Raw genomic sequence first — 24,361 nt, 5'->3', positions numbered from 1 at the left:
AAGATTTGAGGGTCAATGAATAATCATCGGCCAAACATGCAGCAACCTCCAATGTATCTGCCTTTTGTTCATTGATAAATGTCTTGATGTCACTCCGAATGCACCTTTTAAATTCCTCAATCAAAACAAGTTGTCATAATTTTTCATAATTCTGACTTACCTTTTCAGAAGAACACCAACGATCAAACAGTTGTTCTTTTGTTCGAGCAAATTCAACATAAGTTTGATGCTTCACCTTCTCACAATCCCTAAATTTCTGACGGTAAGCTTCAGGCACCAACTCAGAGCCCTTGAGGATTAATTCCTTCACAGAATCATAATTTCAAGCCTGCTCTACTGACAACTGAATGTAAATTCATCTGGCTTTACCCACCAAAGCATTCTGCAAAAGCATAGACCAGGACTCCTTAGGCCAATTCAGACTCTGAGCAATTTTCTCAAAATGAAGGAAATATTTATCAACATCCTTTTCTTGGAACGGGGAAACTAACATGAAATGCTTGGTGATGTCAAAACCGTCTGAAGGGAAGAATTGTCCTGACTGTCCAAGCTCTAAACGTTTCATTTCTACCTGTAGTCGGCGCTCTGCTAATTCTCTTTCCTTTTCTTTTTCCTCTATTTCTTTCTCTCTTTGTCTTTTTTCCATTTGCAATTCTTTTTCCCTCTGTCTTTCTTCCATTTCTAATCTTTCCTGCCTATCTTTCTCTCTCTCTCTCTTTCTTCCATTTCTAACTGCATTTGTATTTTTTCTTTTCCTAATACCTGTCTCTCTTTTTCCATTTGTAATTCCAATTTCTTAAGTTCCAAATTTGCCTGTAGTTCTAATTCTAATTTTCTGAGTTCAGAGGTGGACTCGGGCTCATAATTTTTCAGGATGGATTCCTCAAATTTGCCTAAATCAACTAGATGTTTGGCAATATGGTGCTGTATTTCCCTCTTGCGCATAGATCTGTTGACTTCTACTTTAAGGAAATTGGCAAGTGTTATGAGGTCGTCTTTTCTGAGGGCATCAAATGTGTATTGATCAAGGTCATCCATTTCCTCTGGTTTGAATTCCGCCATGATTAAATTTCGCTGAGTTCACGGTTAACAGTCGTTTTAAAAAGACTGGCAAAGTGTTGTCAAACGGCTCAAAATGTTCGTATCCCGGACAAGCCCCGAATTTTGTTACGTGCAGAGAAACCAAACAAAAGGGTGAACTCAGCAGTTTCCGTTTAAACAAAATTTATTACAAAAATAAAACTTATTGCTAAGTCAGGGATAGAATACAAGCTTAAATAGTGTACAGACTACTTATCTCAGCTGGGACGGCAAAGCTCCAGTCTCAGAGTTGTAACAGTCAGTCAAATGAATGAACAGTCCTTTGGCTTGCAGGCTTGAAGTTGCACAAAGTCCACAGTGTAAATCCAGCGTGGCAGTGAAGGTCTTGAAAAGTCTTGAAATTAATACTGCTGGAGTTTCCAAAGACTTGAACTAACACGCAAGAGACACAATCCCAAATGTCTGACTGCAAGCTTTACATGTCCCTATTTATACACATGTGCTTACATAAGGGCATATAAGAACAATCTAGAACTTTTATTGACATGTTAATTACTGTTCTAAAATTATCTCTCTTGCACAACTCAGTAGATTTCCAGAACATTCCAAACATGACTTATTGAATTCAAGGTTGTAAGGTCATTAAGGGCAGTGACCTTGAGAATGTTCTAGACTTATTGAAATCAGGTCATGATGAGTGTGTGAAAATGACCTACATAACAATAAATATATATATATATATATATATATTACCGATGTCAAAAGTATGAAATATTATTTTTCTATCATCACTGTTAGCGTATGATAATCATTTCAATATTCTTCCAATAACTATAGGTGAATACTATGACCACAGAACTGTTACCGAACAGTTTTTAGATATAAGCGGCATCACTCCTGAGATTCTGAATGACTTTGAAAATGGTTACTACAGGGACAACGGTTTCAGTGGCGTTGTGAAGGGAGAGGTCCCTCCGGACTGGTATGGTTTTAAAACGTTTAGTTCAACTCCTGATTACAGCGATCTGCGAAGTGTTTTGAAGTTGACGGGGGAAGAAATCGCAAAGTACGGTCATCAAGCGGAAGATTTCATACTACAGTGTACATATGATGAAAAGACATGCAGTCATAGGTAAATGTTTTGTAACTAGTTAAGTATTGTTTAGTAATTGAGTGCCGTTGACATTATGGACAACAGAGAATATTACACTAGTGCTTGCCAGAGTAGAATTCGAAGACTATAGAAATATGAAGTCGTTTATGACATTATCTCATCTATTAGGTCTATGTCTTAATTGCCCATAATGAGCTTTACCTCAAAATCGTGAGGTAAACAAATATGACGTAAACAACCTTGTTTTACAAACAATTTAAATAAACTACTTGAAGCAGGATCTCAATGCGCTCGTGCATGTGCTAGTTCGCGTTTTACTAGCACTGAAAGAATAATATTTGAGGTCTCTTGTACAGAGGACAGGGGGTTGTGAGGTCATTGTAATGAAAATTTATTAATTTTCAGGAGGGATATATTTCATGAAAATAGCAGGTATAAAGATACGCATAAAAGAAAGTGGATTTTAATGGGCTAGCATGACCAAACATAGATATATACCATCGATAGACGTAAATGCACCTATACTTGTTGAATCATAAGCATTTTATGAAGCTTAGGTAACAAAATAAACTTGCAATAATAAAAATGCATGTATTTATGTCATTAGAAAGAAAATACAAAGGTTTCATATAAGTATGGCGATTCTATATACAAATTAAGAGTGCCGGAAACAGCAGATATTGGACAAAATTTGACGGTATACATTTCATTATCCATAACAGTGACTTTTCAACTTTCCAAGATGACCACTATGGCAACTGTTTCAAGTTCAACCACGGTCTCAATGGTACAGTGGTACGAGATGCTAACCGACAGGGGGCGCTTTCGGGTGAGTAATTGTGTAAAGATTTTTTCGCTTCACTGCTATCCATGCCATGGTAAATGAACGTGATTTTTTACTTATGAACCTTTTAGATGAATTTGTAATAATCGATACCATTCGATTGGTAAGAAACATAAAAGATTATCAAAGTGGTAAGAAACATAAAGCATATCAAAGTAACTGTATACTGCACATATAAAAGTCTGGGTTGTGAGACAGGTTCTCTCAATTTTGGCTTGCTCATAACTACAATAACAAGTTGGCATATAAAAGGTGTGCATCTGTTAGCGTTCGTTTATTTCACAGGTTTGAGACTAACATTATTCCTGGAACAAAACGAATACATAAGTATTTATGGACGCAATGCCGGTGCAAGGGTGAATATCAATCCTCCTAATGACACGGTGCTTCCTCAAGATGAAGGTATCACAATAATGCCCGGTACAGTTACTTCAATCGGAATCAGAGAGGTAGGAGCATAATACGTGCCTTACTAATATTCAATTTATCGTCTTCAGGAGAGGAACAAAGGCAAGTCCAAACCATCTCGGGCAATTCACAACAAAATCAATATCTTGGCATTCTGGGTCTGCTATGTCGCGCACGCTTTCATACACGGCAAAAGAGGTTTACTTCTTATAAACTGTTCTTGAAATTCGACTGCCATTCGGTAAACTTACAAAATACTAAATAAAACAAAAGCTACAACATCTAATGGATGCACGGAAGCATTGGACATCTCGTCCAGGTTCAATCCAAAGCGAACGCTTGTCTTGTTAATGGAAATGCGGAGAACAAGTCGTTCTTCCCTCTCGGAAAACCAGTTTTTGGAGTCAATCAAGGAGGTGCCGTGGGCCGAGCGATTCTTGTGTACCACAACTAGCCTTCTTTATCTCCCCTATAGTGCTACATATAAGCAAATGCAGGTTTCAATTTTCTGCCACTAATTACCCTCTATTCAAACAACTTCGGGAGCACCTTTGCGAGGGCCTGTAAGCTTATCTAATGCGGAAAATTTATGTATGAATGAGAAAGCGCTTTATGTCCTTGAGCAACAGCAGTAACACGTAACACGTAACACGTGTGACATTGTTTATTTGAACATTTACGGGAAGATTTTGTGCATATGTGAGGGGCCACCGACGACTGAAGAAAACACGCTCATCAAAAATATTTTACAAATTGAAAAATGAGATTGTCACGTTTGAAATATGGGTATGGGGAGGGTCACATTTTCCATTAAATTTCCTCTTTGTTTCTTCTGGCTCACGCTAAATCATAATGAAAGATCCCATTAAGGTTGCATAAATTGCTGCAGCTTATGATACTAGATCATTTTCCTTTCAACTACCTCGATGATGATGGCTATCCCCATTCAAAGTTTGCGAGAATATCCGACAGAGAAACTGTTTGAAATACTTCCCTGACGTGAAGAGGGTTTCCATGACAAGTACAGAACAAAGTAAAACTGAACTTCTTCCAACACTTTGACATAAAGGTCAAAATTACATCGCACGAGAAATTAATTGATTTTCATAAAAATAGGCGCGTATATCTCTGTGATGAATACATCATCCCCAGTAATCCCCGCCTAGACCTAGTAATCGGAGGCTGGTTTTTCCCCTGGAACAAAATATATCCCTCTATGGGATACCACTTCCATGTGATGAGAACCTGGTGTCTTCGATGACGTCATACTAGTTCAGAATACTAGAATATTAATAAGTCAGTATTTCAGATACTGATGAACGTTTCAAATGATTTTAATCAACAGAAACATACCTTTCGGAAAACTAAACCATATGGCAAATGTAAAGATGGAACGAACGAAGATAATCTGTACGGTCCAGGCAACACTTACAAGGTTTTGGTATGTATTGTAGTTAATGCTGTAACCTCCATAAATGTAATAATCTCCACAAATATAATATCAACCACAATTGTAATAAATCAACCACAAATGTAATAAAACGGTCAACCATTTATGCAACAACCCGCATCAACAAATGTAATAAACAAATTAACCATAAATGTAATAAAACTCAACCATAAATGTAATAAACTAGAACTTGCATATGTGATCATTTGTTTATCAATGCCCTGAGTAAATAATAACTCTAACAAGACTAATGTAATGTTATTTCATACTTTCCTGAAACTATGTTTCCTTTCCGAAACAGAGAATAGAATAATTTGAGAACACTATCAGAAAACGGCGAGGTACTGATCAAACCGTTAGATAGTGGAACAGCAAATCTAGACACTTATGATTACATAATAAGGAAGCGTCAATATAACTCGTCAACCAGTGATACCATGCAAAGTTTATGACAGATGACTCAGAACAAATATCAGAGAAATATACAACCTTATAACAGAAACTTACGACACAAAAAATGTTGCGAGAACATATATCTATATTTCAATCAAGTAAAAACAATACGAACACTACCTTGAACACAGTAGAACAAAATTAGACATCCTAACACCCCCAGTGAAGGAACAAACTTCAAGTTGGACAAGATAGGAATACAGGCAATCTATCGATTATTACAGACAATTTATCCACTGAAGACGAATTTGAGGCGACTGATTAAGAAAGTACGGCAAATTTTCGAAAAAACGACGTCAAAGGATCGTAGTGTTATACAGTCTCCTCCACTCTAGAGTAGAGACTGCACTGACGTTTAGATTACAGCTTTGTCTCGCCATGGCCAATCACTTCTGTACACAAAACAGGGAAACGTAAAATACGCTTTCAAATACACAAAACACACTAAACGCAAACAATTAGGATATGAATAATGTATGGAGTTGCTTTCCTTATTACACAGATAAATATTTCAGGGCTAATTCCTCAATTGCAACGACAAAATAGATTCATTACATTTATGGTTGACAAGTGTTACATTTATGGATGATTTTTTATTACGTTAATGATTACCATTTATTACAATTGTGGTTGGTGTTTTTAGTACATTTATGGTTGATTTTTGTTACATTTATGGGTGATATTAAATATATGGGTGCATTTTTTACAATTATGGTTGATGTTACATTTATGGAGATTATTACATTTACGGAGGTTACAGATGCAGATACCAGCGGAGCAACAGAACCTCTGAAATGTTGCCATTGTTCGAAACACGCAGTGTCTTAAAGGTATACAGTCAACTGTAATCTAAATTTGCCCGTATATGGTCAAGGGGGCGTTCCTTGGTATTCAAAATGCCAATGTGAGGGCGCTTTTTTAATAAGTGGCCACCCGCTTAAAATCTGTGATTGGTTAGATTTTCTCTTTCCATGTTAACAGGTGACAGTGTACCTTTAAGTGTTGTTTCTGAAACGTTGGTGAAGCTAGGCTGTTCTACTAAAGTTTTGGATTTCTGTATCAATGTAAATATCTATTAATGTGCATCGTGCCGATGGAGTGATCTCGAAGAATGAAACTCAAACTAATCATATGAAACCCGCCACAACCTCTTGGGATTTTTCAAAGACATTTTCCGCAAATTTGAATGTAATTGCAAAAAAGAATTATCACAAACATCGAAGCGTGCACGATCTTCCTACCACATTATTTGTGTAACGATCCTATAATATAATATTTTGACAGGCTTGCCAGAAGGCGTGTATTCAACGTCAAATGCTCAAGTACTGCAAGTGTGTAGACTCGTACATTATGGGAGAACCACAGTGTCTTATTACAAATATCACACAAGGTACTGAAAGCATTCAAGCCAAATTTGTTCTATCTGTTTATATATCAAGCAATCTATCTCTATCTATCTGTGTACCAACCTGCCAACCATCTTTCTCGTTAACTATATGGTATCTACTATTAATTTATTTGTATATGTCTTTATGGAAGTATCTATCTGTTTTTTATATATTTACAATATTCATTTGTTTATTTACTTATTTATTTATCTAGTTTTCAAAGTGGCAAGAAAAAGCATTGACATATGAATGTAAAAACGTCTCAAATATCTACTGTTTATGGTACTGTTTACTGTTAATGGTAGCTTGGAATTTATTCGTCGTTGTTGTTTACCACTTTTGACAGATACGTGTAGGCAATTCATTAGGTACCTTTTTCAAACAAAGAAACTCGACTGCGATTGCCGGATCCCATGCGAGTAAGTTGCCTTTCTGTCTAAATGTCCGTCAGTATGTCTGTCTGTCTACAAATAAATGAAAAAAGTTAAAATCATACAACAACATCGTTTGTTGCATTTGTCAAGTTCAAATATCTGCCTCTCTCCATGACTGAAAGATCCGATGGCACCAGCTATAGTCTCAAACATTGTCATAGCATTGATATTGGTAAGCACATGTGCTCCTGGATGCTTTACAACTGCGCTCATAGTTTTGCCAATACAGGATGAAGTCCATGTCGTCTTAAGCGGTTCCAAAAATCTCACTGTTCGCTCGAAGAGCTGTGTTCTTACCGCATGATGTTGGAGTTTTCACCAGAGAGTTTTTTCTTTGTTTGTGTATTACAACTACGCACAAGCAAGGCAAGAGCGGTGCTTTTAAAATGTCCGACGACTAAATGATTATTAAAATTAGCGGCAGGTAGAAAACTAGCGTTACAAAAAACCATCATCTAGTATCCCTATTATTGTAGGTCTAGCTGTGTGCAGCTTGAAAAGCTTTTTCACTTTCAAGATTTGTTTTTTCAAATTTACTTTGAATTTCATTTCCCCTATCTATGCTTCAAGTTTGAAAACTTGTCAACGTTCAGCTTTTCATGCGCTGCAGACTATCTGATGGATGCGCTGAAACATGACATAAACCACTACAATGGCTGACCTATAAGTCACAGCGCAATAAGCAAGCCGTTATCTTCTTTACTACAATACATGTACAATAAGTTAGAAAGCATATACTGCGGCATTTTGTAATATGACGCATTTTGTAATAACTTACGCAAAATGTAATAAGGGTATCAGCATTTTGTAATAAAATGGTCTACGCATTTTGTAATAAGGGTATCAGCATTTTGTAATAAAATATTGTTTACGCGATTTGTAATAAGGGTATCAGCGTTTTGTAATAAAACGCGTTTTGTAACATTAGTTAACGCATTTTGTAATAATTATAAACATCTGCTGATATTGTAGGTATTTCAAAATGCTTTGTGGTTTTATGAATACGTAAAAATGTAACAGCATATAATGATGTCGAGATTATATCTCACTACCAGTACTAGGTTATCATAATAGCATCAGATGAAGGGGTCTGTTTTCAACTGATTCCCAGTATTAGGCCAACAACTATGAGTGTAATTGTTAGTAAAATAATCGTCCACTGGCGTTGGTTTCCTTATTTCAAGAGTCAATTCAACTTTCAACACTGTTACGAACGGTTCAGAACAAGTGATTACGTACTTCTACCAAATCAACCTCAGCAGGCGTTGTTCGGACAATTTGTTAAAGGGACATTAGCTGTAACTTTTGACTAATTTTTCACTACTCTGTTTCAATGTATCAACTACAGAATTTTACTATAATCCGATCATCATGAACAATGCCCGGTGTCCTGCTTGCCAACACAGCCTGTATATGTGAAATGACCATTGTTATTGTTGATAAATGTATTCTAGTCCGGACCTGAATACAAAATTTAAACAATAAAAATGCAGATTATACTCATAGAGGGTATATTTATGAGCTAAATATTAGGAATTTCCCAATGGTTCGAGGATTCAAACCAGAAACTGCAGATGATACACAGAACAAACAGAATAAAAAATGACCAAAAGTTACAGCTAATGGATCTTTAAGTCAGTTTAACTTTTTGTGAAACAAAATGTCAGGCAGCTGAAACTACATTAAGGTTACGACTCTGCTCTTTCCCTGAAACATTTTTTCAACCCATATTGCCCAGTCATGACAACAAGGTCACCCCTTAGTGTATTTTACTTTCAAGTACGTGTAGCTGAAATTTATTTCTATATGTATCTTTTTACTTGTAAACCAGAAATGGATCGCTTCTGGGCAAATAAATCCACATGTCAGTATGGCGGTTCAAATTGATATAGGTACATCAGTCACATTTACTTTTTCAGACTCTTTATTTCATTCAAGACGTCAGCTTTCGTGGGAAAACAAGGTCAAACTGTCTCTCCATATTAGCTGTCGATCATGATTGGCAACTCTACAGATTTACGTTTTATAAAACTGATCAAGTATACGCGATTGCTCATAGCACTGTTCTAACTCTGCACAGTTTATCACAAGACGTTTCGTACACCTTTTCTATAAAGAGCAACTGGATATTTTAACAAAATTACCACGCACAGCCGAGTATATTCTTTAAATTTATATTGCACGTCAAAATTGAGGCCGAGATGCACTTTTGTGACAGGAAACTGCTTTCTCATTGATAATGCTCTTCATAATCGGATTACCGCTAGCTGAAGACATGCTCTCACTAGTAACATTTTTACATATATGAAGTGCGATTTCATGACATTTTGTTAGAAAAAGTGAATTTGACATAAAACCGCCGATTAAAGTGGAAAATAAATGTACGAAAGGTTGCAGTATTTTAGGCAACTTCTATACGTATGATATGTGTTTCTCTAAAGTTGATTGTCGATGATTTACGGTAATAAGAGGAGGGCACGTTAATATGTCAATGCTGTCAGCTGATATTTATCAAAATATACTGAAACAAATCATTGACAATGACATAGTCCCCCCTTGTAATTGGGAATTTGTCACTGGAAGTGACTAAAAATTGAAGTCGATATGATGTGCATGAAACAAGGAATGCGGGTACCAAAGCCCTGTTTGTGAATGATGCCCTTATTTGATTGGATTGTAGATAAGTAGTGGCATAGGGTTATGTCCTTTTTACCAAGTTTGACAGAATTAGGTATGCCATGCTCTGGCTTTTTAAATGTCAAAATTCAAATTTATGCAAGAAACTGGTCTAGGCATGTCTGAGTAATGGCTCTTGACATAAAAAGTCAGAACACCAGATGTGAACCAAAATGTCCTCATGTTCAGCAAAGAAGAGACTTCCTATAATTAGCTATTGATACTGCTAAAATTAAAATGCCTTTCTTGACTGGTAAATCTTTGCATGATCAACATCTGTAACAAGTGTCATCAAATTTAGTGCAGTCCTTCAGAATATAGATCTCTCATTACAAACATTTTTTTCCCTATTCAGCAAATCTGGGGTGCCACCCTAATCACAAAAGGTCATTAAATAAGTCAATAAATAATTCATCAACAGGATGTCACTATTCAGTTTTACACTACTGGAAGATCAATATCTGTACGATGTTTCATAGAATTTGATGCAGGATTTCTGGACGTATAACACTAATAAGGAAAAGTCATGAAATATGCAAATTAGCGATTAATTAACATTATACTGATAAATGTACTTATACACAGTTAAAGCAAGATGAGCTCAACATCTATACCAAGTTTCAACAAATCTGAAGATGTATTTCTTGACGTATCAGTCTAATTATGAAAATTCATTACATATGCAATACACAATTAATTGACATGATATGATTAATGTTTTTGCATGCTACTACAACACTTTGAGATCAACATCTGTACCGAGTTTCATCAAATTTGGTGCAATATTACTGGACACAGCACACTAATTAGGAAAGTTCATTAAATATGCAAATTAGCGATTAATTGACAAGAGACTGCTGAATGTCTTTGTTAGCTATTACAACACTTTGAGATCAACATGTATACCAGTTTCATCAAATTTGCTGTCGTAATTTTAGACATATTTCCTTAATTACAAAAATTCATAAAATATGCAAATTAGCAAGTAAATGACATGATCCTGCTAACTATCTTTGCATACTGTTACAGCTCTGGTATATCAGCATGTCTACCATGTTTCATTGAATTTTAATTGTATTTCTTGACTTTGTAACCTAATTATAAAAAATCATCAAATATGCAAATTAGCTATTAATTGACATAATCCTGCTAAATGCCTTTGCAGAAAGTAACAGCTCTGGTATGTATACATCTGTAAGAAGTTTCATTAAATTTGAGTCAGTATTTTTCGAAATATAAGTGGAATTATGAAAATTCATAATTTACGCAAATTAGCAATTAATTGACACAATACTGACAAATGTCTTTATGTGCTATTAGACCTGTGTACAAAGTTTCGTCAAATTTGGTGCTATCTCTTAAAAAAACAGAGCTCTATTTTCAAAAATCACTAATTATGCAAATTAGCACTAATTATGCATACCACACCCAAAACAATGAACGTGCATATGTATGCCATAGCGCTTTATTCTTATACCAAGTTTGAAAGAAATTGGCCCAGACATGTCTGAGATATCTTCGTGGACGGACGGACGGACAGACAGAAACCATAAGTCCCCTCAGACTTCGTCCGGGGGACTAATAAACACTGATGTGAAGCAGCCATTAAAATACTGAACGATAATTTATTTTAATATACAAGGACGAAATGAAGCTCTATCGACAGACCTGCCACTTTTCCTTGTATGTAAAAGGTGACACTTCATATCTACTGAGACATGGTTGTGTTTTCTCCAATGGTAAAAATTTGTCAAGCCAACGAGCTAAAATAAGCTGCCCTGCAATATTATGATTAAGCTAAATTTGACTCGCTATCCTTAGGGTTATACCTGCCAAATATCTGCCATTATCATTAAATGATAACAGCCACAGAAAGATAGACAGACAGACAGACAGACAGACAGACAGACAGACAGACAGATAGATAAACAGGCATACTCAGGCACTCTTTCCTCCCTACCTACCTCGCTACCAACATAGATGCAGAGATACATACAGAGGCCTACATACATACACACATACATACATACATACATGCATGCATGCATGCATGCATGCATGCATGCATACATACATACATACATACATACATACATACATACATACATACATACATACATACATACATACATACATACATACGTACGTACGTACGTACGTACATACAGACAGACAGACAGACAGACAGACAGACAGACAGACAGGCAGTAAGACACACTTATACATACATACATACACACACACACACATACATACATACATACATACATACATACATACATACATACATACATACATACATACATACATACATACATACATACATACATACATACATACATACTCAACAGGTCAGATATACTTCCGCTTTAGTAACTAAACAAATCAAATCACTAAAACATCAGATTATTCTGACCTATTTTCGAGCACGAGCCGAGCAGCGATGTCGTGCCATATCTGTACAGTGCCGTCTTGGTGAACACTTTCGTTATTACCTCATAATATTTTTCACCTTCAAACAGTCGTAATACATTTACCTTCGTTTCTTTTATCAGAAGTTATTTTCAAAATACAGTATGGAGTTTCGCTCACAACATGGAGGTGCCTGCCGGTGACAGACGTCGCGCTAGGGGTTTCCTCCATGTAAGCCATTCAATGACGCAATGTTTATCATCAAATATGAAAGTATAGGGGTTATCGCATGCCCGTTACGTGCCCGTTTTTACGGGAGCTCGATATTATTGTTTGCGAAGGCAGATGTATAATAATTTATTTTATGTCATTATATTTTATTTTATCTGAGTATGACCTGTGATATGAACCTGTAGATTACTGGTTGTCTGCAATACATCAGAAACAATGTCGTTATCCTCTATTTAATAAATCAACTGAGTATGTATACCAATGATTCTCTCAATAATATGATAATAAACCAGTCGAAATCTAGTAGTTACCTGCCTCAGATGATCAGTTTGTAAAAAAATTGATTGACAGCTATCTAAAATTAAGTCTTTCTAACTTGAAATTAAAGTCAGGGAGCGATCAATTTTTTGTACTTACTTACCGAGTAAACACACACTTTGTAATACCATTCCAAAGTCAATAAAATATCTGTTAATGTTATAAAACTGGGAAACGTTTTTAAAATTATTACAAAATGCGTTAACTGTTATTACAAAGTGCGAATTATTACAAAATGCTGATACCCTTGTTACATTTTGCGTAGACAATTTTTTATTACAAAATGCTGATACCCTTGTTACAAAACGCGTAGACTGGTTATTACAAAATACTGCAGACGTTATTACAAAATGCGTCAGTTATTACAAAATGCTGATACCCCCTATTACATTTTGCGTAAGTTATTACAAAACACGTCAGTATTACAAAATGCCGCAGCACAAAAGCATATATCTGATATGTCACATCGTCAATCTTAGATATTCTTTCGACATATTTCTGAATTTTGGATTCATGAACATTTATTTCCAATGATGTTGATTAAACCAGTTCATATCAATTGTCTGGCACATGTCCCCGTTCGCAATAAATATCATTTGGCATATATCGAACGATGGTAGTGGAAGGCTTAATTATCTTTAACATCTCAGCATTTTTAGTTTCGAGAACATGATAGATCACCGGAGTCCATCAAGTTATGATGAATGTGCACGTTTCGTCAGCGTGCCATCACAGCTCAAGTGTACAGTGAAACGGGGCCGCAATGTTTGTCACATTCAGACTTTTGTCTAACTTTACAGTAATAATCAAATTTACAAGGACTAAAAACCGCCCCGATTATCCCACCTCTTCATTTCCTCATTAAAACTCACATGCATTCCATTTTACAGGGAGCAGTTTTACGACAAGACTATTTCACAATCTCTTTGGCCGGCGACGGTTAGCTTGGTAAGATTTTACAGTAATTCTTCACGATTTGACAAATAATGTTCAAATCATTGAGATATCCATATCTATCGATTCTACCTACAAAACTTAGCTTAGTGATCGAAGAGCTAGCATTCCTACTCTGTGTTCACAAGGATCCAGATAAAATGTATTGGTGCTAGCTAGAAGTCGATTTTTCGGGGAAGATTGTACAACATATGTTCCCATCCTCCTAGTCAACACTGCTTTGGATGAAAAGGAATGCAATAATTTAGCTAATATAAAAGAGCGTCACGTAGTTACGATTTGTAATCAGTTATAGCATATTCTGTCTAGTAGTAATAACGTTGCCAGTTAGGGTTCAGCCGATATATCAGACTGGTAAAAATAGTTACCTTCATATTACATCTTTTTAACAGAAATGAGAATATATCTGAAAGCCGTCTAACAAAAGGAACTTTGTTATTTTTGATAAACATATTAAGTAAACCAATTCAGTCTTTCACATAAACGAGACAGAACATGTGGGTTGCTATTTTCTTTTGCAGTCGTATATTTTGAAGACCATACATTCTATCAGCGCCAAGACTAATGACATTAACGATGCCCTCTCAGTCAGGTTAGTATTGCATTTATCGTATTTCAACTGATTGGGGACGGCGACGGATTATTTCGGCATTAACTGCGTCAGCGATGCGGGGTTTGCTAGGGGATTCTATTGGTCTACCTGCGCATACCGATGTTGTTGGTAACCATTACATTTATCCAAACGCACCCACGTATATACTGGAAGAGCTACAGTACTTCGTGATTCAACTTATGCTTTTTCTATAATTCCTTCATTGCTACAATATCTGAAATGAGTTAGCTGTTTTCGTTATCGATTCTCAAGGCCAGGACTGGGCTTCTCAAATGATTTTATGGCTTCTGTAAAAGGAGAACAACGCATGTCGTGGTACAAGAAATTAATTATTGTGTCATATGTCAATATGAGAATGCAGGGAGTGCCGAAGCGGCAATTTAGAAACTTAACACCCTGTGTTTCGTCAGTTACTGAATTAAAGTTAACAGTATCTTGTTCAATATACAACCTGACCAAGCAGTTGTTCAGGAGTAGCGTAGAGAATATCAAGCATAGATAACGATAGCACATTAAGTGTTTCAGGTATTCATCTGCTATTTCTCGCTATGTTTAGCGTCACTGTTGGTCCAGGCAAGGATCAATGATGAATTCTCCACAAAGTAGATCAAATTAAAGCAAATGTCAGCATTCTGACAGCTATATTCCTGATAAAAATAGTTGTAAAGGTTACATTTTGAAGTATAGGCACATCAGTAGTTTCCTGCTTCGAGATTTGAGAATCTTAATGAGTTGTTATGTTTTATTTTAAAACGACAATTTTATGTTAGTTTCTGAAAATATAATGACAGGCTTCGATTATGAACTCAATGTACCTCAACAAAGGTGTGATAAACTTAATTTATCTCATAGCCTAGAATTTGAGAATATCAGCTAGTCAATGTCACTTAACATAATTTATTGGTAAGCATTGGTTAGTATTGGCATTATGAAGAATGACTCAGTCTTAATTGTATATCCTTCCGCCGTACCGTCCAGCTATCAGGGAACAACATGATGCAACGTCTATGTTTCCGCCAAAGTTGTTCTTATTGAAAAATCACTGTCAGAAGATGTAACATTTGTCAGTAAACGCCATTATATTATGTAGAGATAAAACGATTCACTGACGAAGTAATGTAAAATAATTGACTGTCCATTGCGAATACTACATTGGAGGAAATTTGCTCATGACAGGGATCGAATGATATGTTAAAGATAACAAATGGAAAAGGAGAAAAAGATCATCATGTAACTTTCTTCTCCCGTTACTTTCTTTCAAGTTTATATATTCATGCAACGATTCGAGCGGTTCTCTCTGTGGCCTCTCCGCTAGGCGACTGATGCCGTATGTTGTGGGTTCGAACCCGATTGAAAACTAGCCGCAAAATTCAGCTTGTAGCTCCTTTTAGTGACATGTAGCATATAATGGGGTTAAACCATAGTTTCCCTTTGCACCAAGGCTTATCAGAATTTTTTATCCATTAGCCTCAACCTTGCTCAACTCGAAGTTTACTTTGAGGAGCTGACGATTGAAAGTACAACTGAGTCGCCGGCTTATGGGGTGAGAATAATTTTTCACTACTTTATACATTTTATCTTTGCTGATAATTATTTCATTGATAACTAACATGTATACATTAAGATGGTGGTAGATTAAAAGACAAGGGATAAACAGAAATCCGTTTGCAAAGACAACAACAGTTCGTGGAGGATCAATAAAAACGTTGATGACGTGATTGCTTTCACGTTTTGACGGAAATGATCTATTTTAATTCGTTTTGCCTCAATACTTTTCTCACCACCATGGGTTTGAAAAGGAATAATTTTATCATTTATATGTGAACAGCTATTTTACTGCTATATATCAAGTTAATGTGGACATTGTCAAATTCGAAGCTTATTCTAAAAATTTACCAATTTAAGATACAATTTGCACAATGTGACAGTTGAATTTTACTTACCTCAAGATTACATCTGTGGAGAAGTAAATGTTAAATACAAATCTCCATTTAACCTTAAACAATAACATAAAAATGAAGAAAGCAAACCTAATAAAATGCTAACTCAACAAAACAAATTTTTTACTATTTCAAGATTGCCATGTGTTAATAATAAGTATACTAAGTCTTACCTTACTCATTGTTCGTGTTCGAAATAATCGGAAGAAGGCTGTACTGAGTCATCTCCAGTGGACGTATGCAGGACGCAGCTTGATTTACAACAACTAAATTGTACAATTATAGTTGCTTTTACATATGCTAAATTATATTTCTCCGCACAAAATGGATCATTTAGGTTTAGAATTATTCCTTTAAAGGCATCCCTATTATTTCGTGAGCGAAAGTACTTGAAGCATATTCAGAAATCGAACGAGATACATTTACAAATATTCCTTTAATATATAATTTTTCAGATTGAAGATTTCCTTAGTGATATTGGTGGAACTCTAGGACTGTACATCGGTCTATCTGTAATCACGGTGGCTGAGTTCATCGAACTTGTGGCATCGGTCATACGATACATGTACTGCAGTCAGAAAGACTCAAACCCGCGCACTGCTGAGTCCGAGAACAAAGACAGGGAACGGCGTTTTTCTGGAGCGTATGCCTATCCTTCTTTCGGAAGAGTCGATATCAATGACACAAAAGTTGCCAAGCTGTAATCTCATGAAAGTGTTAACTATTTCACCATCCATTGTTATATCAATATTGGAATATTCGTTCAAGCAGAGAAATTCTAAGTTCGGGATGGACCATATGATTTGGTGAGGGGGACTTATAGACATGTGGCAATTTTGTTTACAGAAGCTGTTTAATCATTTCGGCCTTACTGGTTGTGCATTCAGGAGAAAAGTATGCACTCCTGAAGATCCAGACACAAGAACACGAAAACACTTGCATCATCACATATGACTACCCCTTCCAATATTTTATGGTGCATCCCTGACTACAAGTGTCCATTCCATTACTTGTACCTTTATTGATCAATCATTTAGATGTGATTCGTAAGTATCACCTGTTTTGGTGTAACCTTTTCCAAAATATCAGATAGAATATCACTTTGCAACATTGTTGGTCAAACATGTCTATTTCACACACAAAAAAAATCTTTAAATATTGAGTCTAGGTAGAAACGTTGTTTCTTTATCTGTCATATTCAATCAAATATCGAAGTCCCTCTGCTTAAGTTTGGAGAAGTGCTTGTGCTAAGTTACCGAACACAATCGCTAGCTCGAGTACAGATTATCACTTTGATTCTGTGTTGTAATTCTATCGGAAACACTAAGAATCTATCCGGGGTGATAGGTTTATTTGGCACGTTTCAAAAAATATGACCACAAACATGTAGATGTCATATATGTTAATGTTGGATTTTAGTGTCTTTCTAAGCCAGTAATTATGATGAATTACTATTCGTGGTGTACAAGTAAGTAAACTGCCGCACTTTTCTGCATATTTATATAAGCAAACAAAATACAAAATACTCTTTTATATAATAATCAATTTTATCCATAAAAGTGGTAGGTCTACTGTTTTACATTTGGATTACGGTGTGATTTACTAATTTGCATGAAAAGAATAGGACGGCGGTGAATTTGATAAAAGGGTCACGTATCCGAATGATGCTGAGAGAGAGAGAGAGAGAGAGAGAGAGAGAGAGAGAGAGAGAGAGAGAGAGAGAGAGAGAGAGAGAGCCAGGACATATATGCGTAAATATACCAGAGCTTTTAGAAAAGCCGTGACCGAAGATATATTAGTCGGCGTTAATTCCTACTGCTACTACTGGGTGATTATTTTCAACGATGTGTATGGGTAGTGTTCGAATTTCAGATAATTGAGACTTATAGCAAAAGTCAATGCATTAGCCGAGAGAATAAATATTTTATGATGAACAACTTTTTGATTTTTAAAAACATAGAATGAAATGGAACTGTTATATCAATATTGGAATATTCGTTCAAGCAGAGAAATTCTAAGTTCGGGATGGAACATATGATTTTGTGAGGGGGACTTACAGAAATGTGGCAATTTTGTTTACAGAAGCTGTTTAATCATTTCGTCCTTGCTGGTTGTGCATTCTGGATAAAAGTATGCACTCCTGAAGATCCAGACACTTGAACACGAAAACACTTGCATCATCACATATGACTACCCCTTCCAATATTTCATGGTGCATCCCTGACTACAAGTGTCCATTGCATTACTTGTACCTTTATTGATCAAACATTTAGATGTTATTTATAAGTTTCACCTCTTTTGGTGTACCCTCTTCCAAAATATCATATAGAATATCGCTTTGTAACATTATTTAACGACAAACATCTTTAGATATTGAGTCTAGTTAGGAACGTTGTTTCTTTATCTGTCATATTCAATCAAATATCGAAGTCCATCTGCTAAAGTTTGGAGAAGTGCTTGTGCTAACTGACCGAACACAATCGCTAGCTCGAGTACAGATAATCAGTGTGATCCTGTGTTGTAATTCTTTCGGAAACACTAAGAATCTACACTGGGTGATAGGTTTACTGGGCACTTTTCAATATATATTACCACAAACATGTAAATGTGGGATTTTAGTCTTTCTATACCAGTAATCATGATAAATGAATATTCATTGTGTATAGGTTAGTTAACTGCCACACTTTTCTGCGTATGTTATTAGCAAACAAAATACAAAATACTCTTTTATATAATAATCAATTTTATCCATAAAAGTGCTAGGTTTACTGTTTCACATATGGATGATGGTGTGATTTACTAATTTGCATGAAAACAATAGGATGGGAGAGAGAAAGAAAGAGAGAGAGAGAGAGAGAGAGAGAGAGAGAGAGAGAGAGCCGTGCATATATTTGAGCCCGGATTTAGGCACGATAAATGAAACCATCGCGAAAATGAATTAATGCTCATGACCATTAATTCACATTTTCGCGATGGTTTCATTGATTGTGTGTAAAACCGGGGTCAAATATATGCATTGTCACCCATTCATTCAGTATCTTTCTACATGTCAAACAATATAAGTAGTATCTTGTATCAAATAAATTTCATGAAAAATGGTCGACTTTGTCCCTTTAAGCTTATTTTTGGTAAAGTAAATACCATATTTGGGTTAGATGTGTCATTGTTTGAATGAATCTATCAGTCTAATAAATATGCAAATGAGGTAGAAAAAGGGCGATAATAGTCAAAAATCGGGAACTCAGGAAGTACTCATCTGATCATTATCATACTTGCTTTTTGAGTACCTTAGGCAACACAGGTTTACATTACGGGAAGGCTCCGTTAACTTAGGAATACCCTACTTCCCTAGAGGATCAATTTCACAGACCTGCCTATCCTACAATGGCACTACAAAAGCACCAGCTGGATTAGATAAACATAACAATGGAACATTCACACCTTGAGGGATTAAAACTCTTCTGTTTGTCACCCGAGTTGGTCAGGCAAGGACTCTGGTTACAGGTACCATGCAAGTTAATGCAGTCTTCCCTAATGAGCCGTATTGACTTAATGCCAATGTTGGCTGTTTTCTATTTTTAATGATTTTATTTTCTCTATTTTTAGCCTTTTTGTCAACACATTAACAAACAACAATGTACCTTTTGCCTTGAAATTTGGTTTACAGGCTCCTAAGGCTGACCAAAATAGGATCTATTGAAATCCTGGTAAAATTTGTATAATTGTATTTGGGGTAATTTTTGCCAATTTTGACCAAAAACTTCTTTGAAACTGTTTATCCTATCACTTTCAAAGTAGGTGCAAAGGTCATTATGAGGCGGAGCATTTCATATTGCTGTTGTATAGGCCGGTTTGCACTTGCAGTGGAATTTTCTTAGTAATCATTCTGTAGGAATGCAATATCATGTGTGTACTACCACTTAGTATTTCTGTACAATGAAAGCACAGTGTCATTGACACTTTTTTCAGAACTGTGGTAAATATTTTACGAACTATGACGTGTGATATATCCATAACAATTTACACTTTGTGAATCATCTGAGTGATGTAGTGGAACAATCAACATTGATTTTAGTTATGTTTAAAAATGTGATAAAAAAGGTTGGGATTGAAGAGTTTTAAATAGAGAAGGTTGTGTAATTTAAGCGCATACCAATCTGTTGGAAAGCCTCAACACATCCGTAAACTTTAATCCAATAAAAAAACTAACAGTGTTATATTCTTTCAAGGAGACATTTAGCTAGTAGATCAAAACAATCGGGCATCGGCTCCATATTTTAGCCAAATTAATCGGGACCAAAAAGGCAAAGCACGACATGTGTGAAATTTTCACTCCCGTTAACTTGTAATGTTGATGACACTGAATAACCAAATGTCAGTCCGAAGTGCAGACAGTTGTCTTTTGTTTGTTTTTGTACCCTGTCTAAAGCATTTCCAATATGGTGTAACCTTTATGGAGATTTGTTCTTCGCTATACGAAGTGCCTTGGTTACCTACGAAGAGAGTCCGTAAGGAAAGCAGTACCTGAGTTTGAGTGAGTTTCAAACTTGCAACATTGCTTGCTTAACTTGAGTTCAGGATGTGAAAGATATGTGAGAAAATAGCTTAAGCTCCCAATATGTTTTTCACTGTAGGTAGAAACTTTGTTTAGTTTCCTGTAAAACATGTCTTTTCAGCTATCATCCTTTCAGCAAATTCAGCTGATTCTGTTAACTCCGACGCTAATTTAAGATGCGACTAATTTAAAATTTTCCCCATAATTACTATGATTACGATGTCTTTTTAACCCTAGTGATTGCAAAGAAAGGCCGAAAACAATAGCATGCACCTTATTCAAAGTGTTTCGCTGTCATGCACAGTGCTTTTCTTACACACGAAGCAATCCATACAGAAAGTCGTACCTGAATTTGAGTTTTCACACCTGAGTAATGCTTGCTTAACTTTAACTTCAGATGTGAAAGATTCCTTTTATTTCCCAACGTGATTTTCAATGTCGGTGGAAACTTTGTTGAGATTAGTTTACTGTCATGTTGAGTGTTTTGGTTTGGTTTGAGTTTTTCTACATGCAGACATTTTTGTTTTAACTTGAGATTAAGATGTTAAAGATACGTAAAAAACCAGTTATATACTCCTAAGGATATGTTAATCGAGGAAAGGAGTCAACGTCTGAAAATGTTGTCCCTTTCAAGTAAGTTGACACCAGTACTTGGCCGTTTGAGGGCGTGTTACAACCGATAATGTAGTAACTGACCGATAACGTATCAACCCGATAATGTAGTAAAAATTTACCGATAACGTATCAAATCAACCGATAACTAGTAACGAACCGATAACGTAGTATTTTTTTCTAAACGATACGTAATAAAAAATTAAACTTAGTAATTTTTCCTAACCGATAACATCTAAACAAATTTACTGATAATGTATCAATGAACCAATAACGGATTTAATCAACTGATAACGTAGAAAAGTCTGCCAATACTGCATCAAAACAACCAAAAGCGTATCAATTAGCTTATAACGTATCATATCAAGCGATTCATCGAGAGTGAAAGATCTATCGATTCATAGATAGATAGATAGATAGATAGATAGATAGATAGATAGATAGATAGATAGATAGATAGATCGATCGATCTAGCGATAGATATATCGATCACTCAATCGATGGAGCGATCGATCTATCTATCGATGTTCGATAGATGGTCGATCGATCGATAGATAGATCTATCGATCGATCAATCTATCGATTGAAAAATTAATGGGTAGATCGATCGACAGAAAGAAGGATCTATCAATTCGATAGAATGATAGATAAATCAATCTATAGAACGCGGTAGAATTATCAATCGATCGATCGATTCGATAAATTGGTCGATAGATAGATAGATAGATTGATCGATAGATCGATCTGTTATCACGTTGTCTCGTACTTAATTTCCTTTTCTTCCATATTTATTTTTTCCATTTAGCGTAAATTGCTATAAATTTCTACGGCAAATCAATCGTGTTTCGACTGTTTTAATGGTAGTACGAACGACTAAGTTGATTAAATGTTGTCAAACTAGTGGAATTGGTTCGGGAAGTTGTTTCTAGTCCTGCTATTGTAGCTATACAGTTTAGTTGTAGTTTGGTAAAATTGAAAGACATAGTATAAGTACTGATAAAAAGGGTAATGAGCGACTGTTGGTTTACACAGAGAACCTTACCGTGAAAGAAAACATTTATGTATCTGTATCGGCTACAATTCAGACTAAATTTATGCTAGTAATAGCAAGATTAGAAACAACTTTCCAAACCAATTCCAGTAGCGCCGCAACATTTAGATAAAGTTACTCGTTCATACTGCAATAAACGTTATACAGGCGAGTCGTGGCAATACCATGCTTTGCATATGAATGTGATTATCACAAATCATTTTTAGCTCACGTGTGTAAACACGTGGGCTATTGTCATAGCGATGTCTGTCTGTCTGTCCGTGTGTGTGTGTGTGTGTGTGTGTGTGTGTGTGTGTGTGTGTGTCTGTCTGTCTGTCTGTCTGTCTGTCTGTCTGTTACATGATAACTCAAAACGCCTGAACGGATTCAAGTCAGATTTGGTACACAGGTACCATATGCTACTTGCAAGAACTGATTAGATTTTGGTTAGTGTGGCTTGCATATTGATGAAGTTATGCAATATTGTTTTTTTCCTTACGATGGTTTCCCTATGGAGACGGTAATGACAGTGTAGACATATATCAAGAAATACTGCACAAAATTTCATGAAACTTTTCACACATGACAATCTACGAACATTATGATGATACTGTGAGTGTCATGTCAATTATCTTCTCATTTGCATATTTAATGAACTTTTGTTATTAGTGAGATAACTCTGAAATTCCTGCACCAAACTTGATGATACTTGCAGCAAATATTGATCTGATATATATCTTATTATACTTAGAAGCATTAGGCAGTGTCAAGTTAATAAATAGCTCATTTGCATATTTTATGAAGGTTTGTAATTAGTCATATAACTCTGATATAATTTCACCAAATGTGATGAAATCTGCTACAGATACTGATCCGATTTTTATCTAACTATCGTGTAAAGCATTTAGTAGTGTGAAATTAATTAAGGGTTCGTTTGCATATTTAATGAACTTTGTAATTAGGTATATAACTCTGAAATTACGGCACCCAGGTCAGTGAAATTGAGTACAGATATTGTTTTGATAAATATCTAATTGTACTGAGAAGCATTTGGCAGTGTCAAGTTAACAAATAGGTCATTTGCATATTTTATGAAGTTTTGTAATTAGTGATATAACTCCAAAATAACTGCACCAAATGTGATGAAATCTGCTGCAGATACTGATCCGACAGATATCTAATTGTGGTGTAGAGCATTTAGTTGCGGTAATTTAATTATGGGTTCATTTGCATATTAATGAACTTTGTAATTAGTGATACAACTCCAAAATTACAGCATTAAATTTGATGAAACCTGCTACTGATGTTGATCTAATAAATATCCAATTGTACTGAGAAGCACTGAGCAGTGTCAAGTTAATAATTAGCTCATTTGCATATTTTATGAAGTCTTATAATTAGTCATATAACTCCGAAAGAACCGCATCAAATGTGATGAAAACTGCTGCACATACTGATACGACAGATATCTAAATGTGTTGTAAAGCATTTAGTACTGTAAAGTTAATTAAGGGTTCATTTGCATATTTAATAAACTTTGTAATTAGGTATATAACTCCAAAATTACAGCGTTAAATTTGATGAAACTTGCTGCAGATGTTGATTTGATAAATATTTAATTGTGCTATGATCATTGAACAGTGTCAAGTAAATTTAGGGTTTATTTGCATATTTAATGAACTTTGTAATTAGTGACATTACTCTAAAATTACAGCATTAAATTAAATAAAACGTGCTACAAATGTTGATCTGGTAGATATCTATTGTTCCATAAAGCATTGAGCAGTGTCAAGTTAATTGCATATTAAATACAGTTTTGTAATTAGTGATTAAACTCTGAGAGTACTGTGCGAAGTTGAAAAACCTGCTACATACGGTGATAACATAT

At 35.5% G+C, this 24,361-nt stretch overlaps 1 protein-coding gene across 1 annotated transcript in view; it reads left to right on the top strand.

Moving 5' to 3' along the window:
* The window catches only part of LOC139123185 (uncharacterized), a 65,776-nt gene extending 46,583 nt beyond the window's left edge, over window positions 1-19,193 (top strand). The window contains exons 15-24 of the mRNA XM_070689282.1: window positions 1,879-2,173; window positions 2,878-2,984; window positions 3,285-3,448; window positions 4,753-4,848; window positions 6,595-6,700; window positions 7,045-7,117; window positions 13,660-13,717; window positions 14,245-14,315; window positions 15,804-15,879; window positions 16,732-19,193. Coding sequence (XP_070545383.1) covers window positions 1,879-2,173; window positions 2,878-2,984; window positions 3,285-3,448; window positions 4,753-4,848; window positions 6,595-6,700; window positions 7,045-7,117; window positions 13,660-13,717; window positions 14,245-14,315; window positions 15,804-15,879; window positions 16,732-16,980 — 1,295 coding nt within the window. The 3' untranslated portion in view covers window positions 16,981-19,193. The remainder of the gene's footprint in view (window positions 1-1,878; window positions 2,174-2,877; window positions 2,985-3,284; window positions 3,449-4,752; window positions 4,849-6,594; window positions 6,701-7,044; window positions 7,118-13,659; window positions 13,718-14,244; window positions 14,316-15,803; window positions 15,880-16,731) is intronic.
* The last annotated feature ends 5,168 nt before the right edge of the window (window positions 19,194-24,361 follow it).

Source organism: Ptychodera flava, chromosome 22 (assembly GCF_041260155.1).
Source record: "Ptychodera flava strain L36383 chromosome 22, AS_Pfla_20210202, whole genome shotgun sequence".
Classification (NCBI taxonomy): Eukaryota; Metazoa; Hemichordata; class Enteropneusta; family Ptychoderidae; genus Ptychodera; species Ptychodera flava.
Note: the sequence above shows the minus strand (reverse complement) of the source record. Positions and strands in the feature narration are given on the sequence as shown.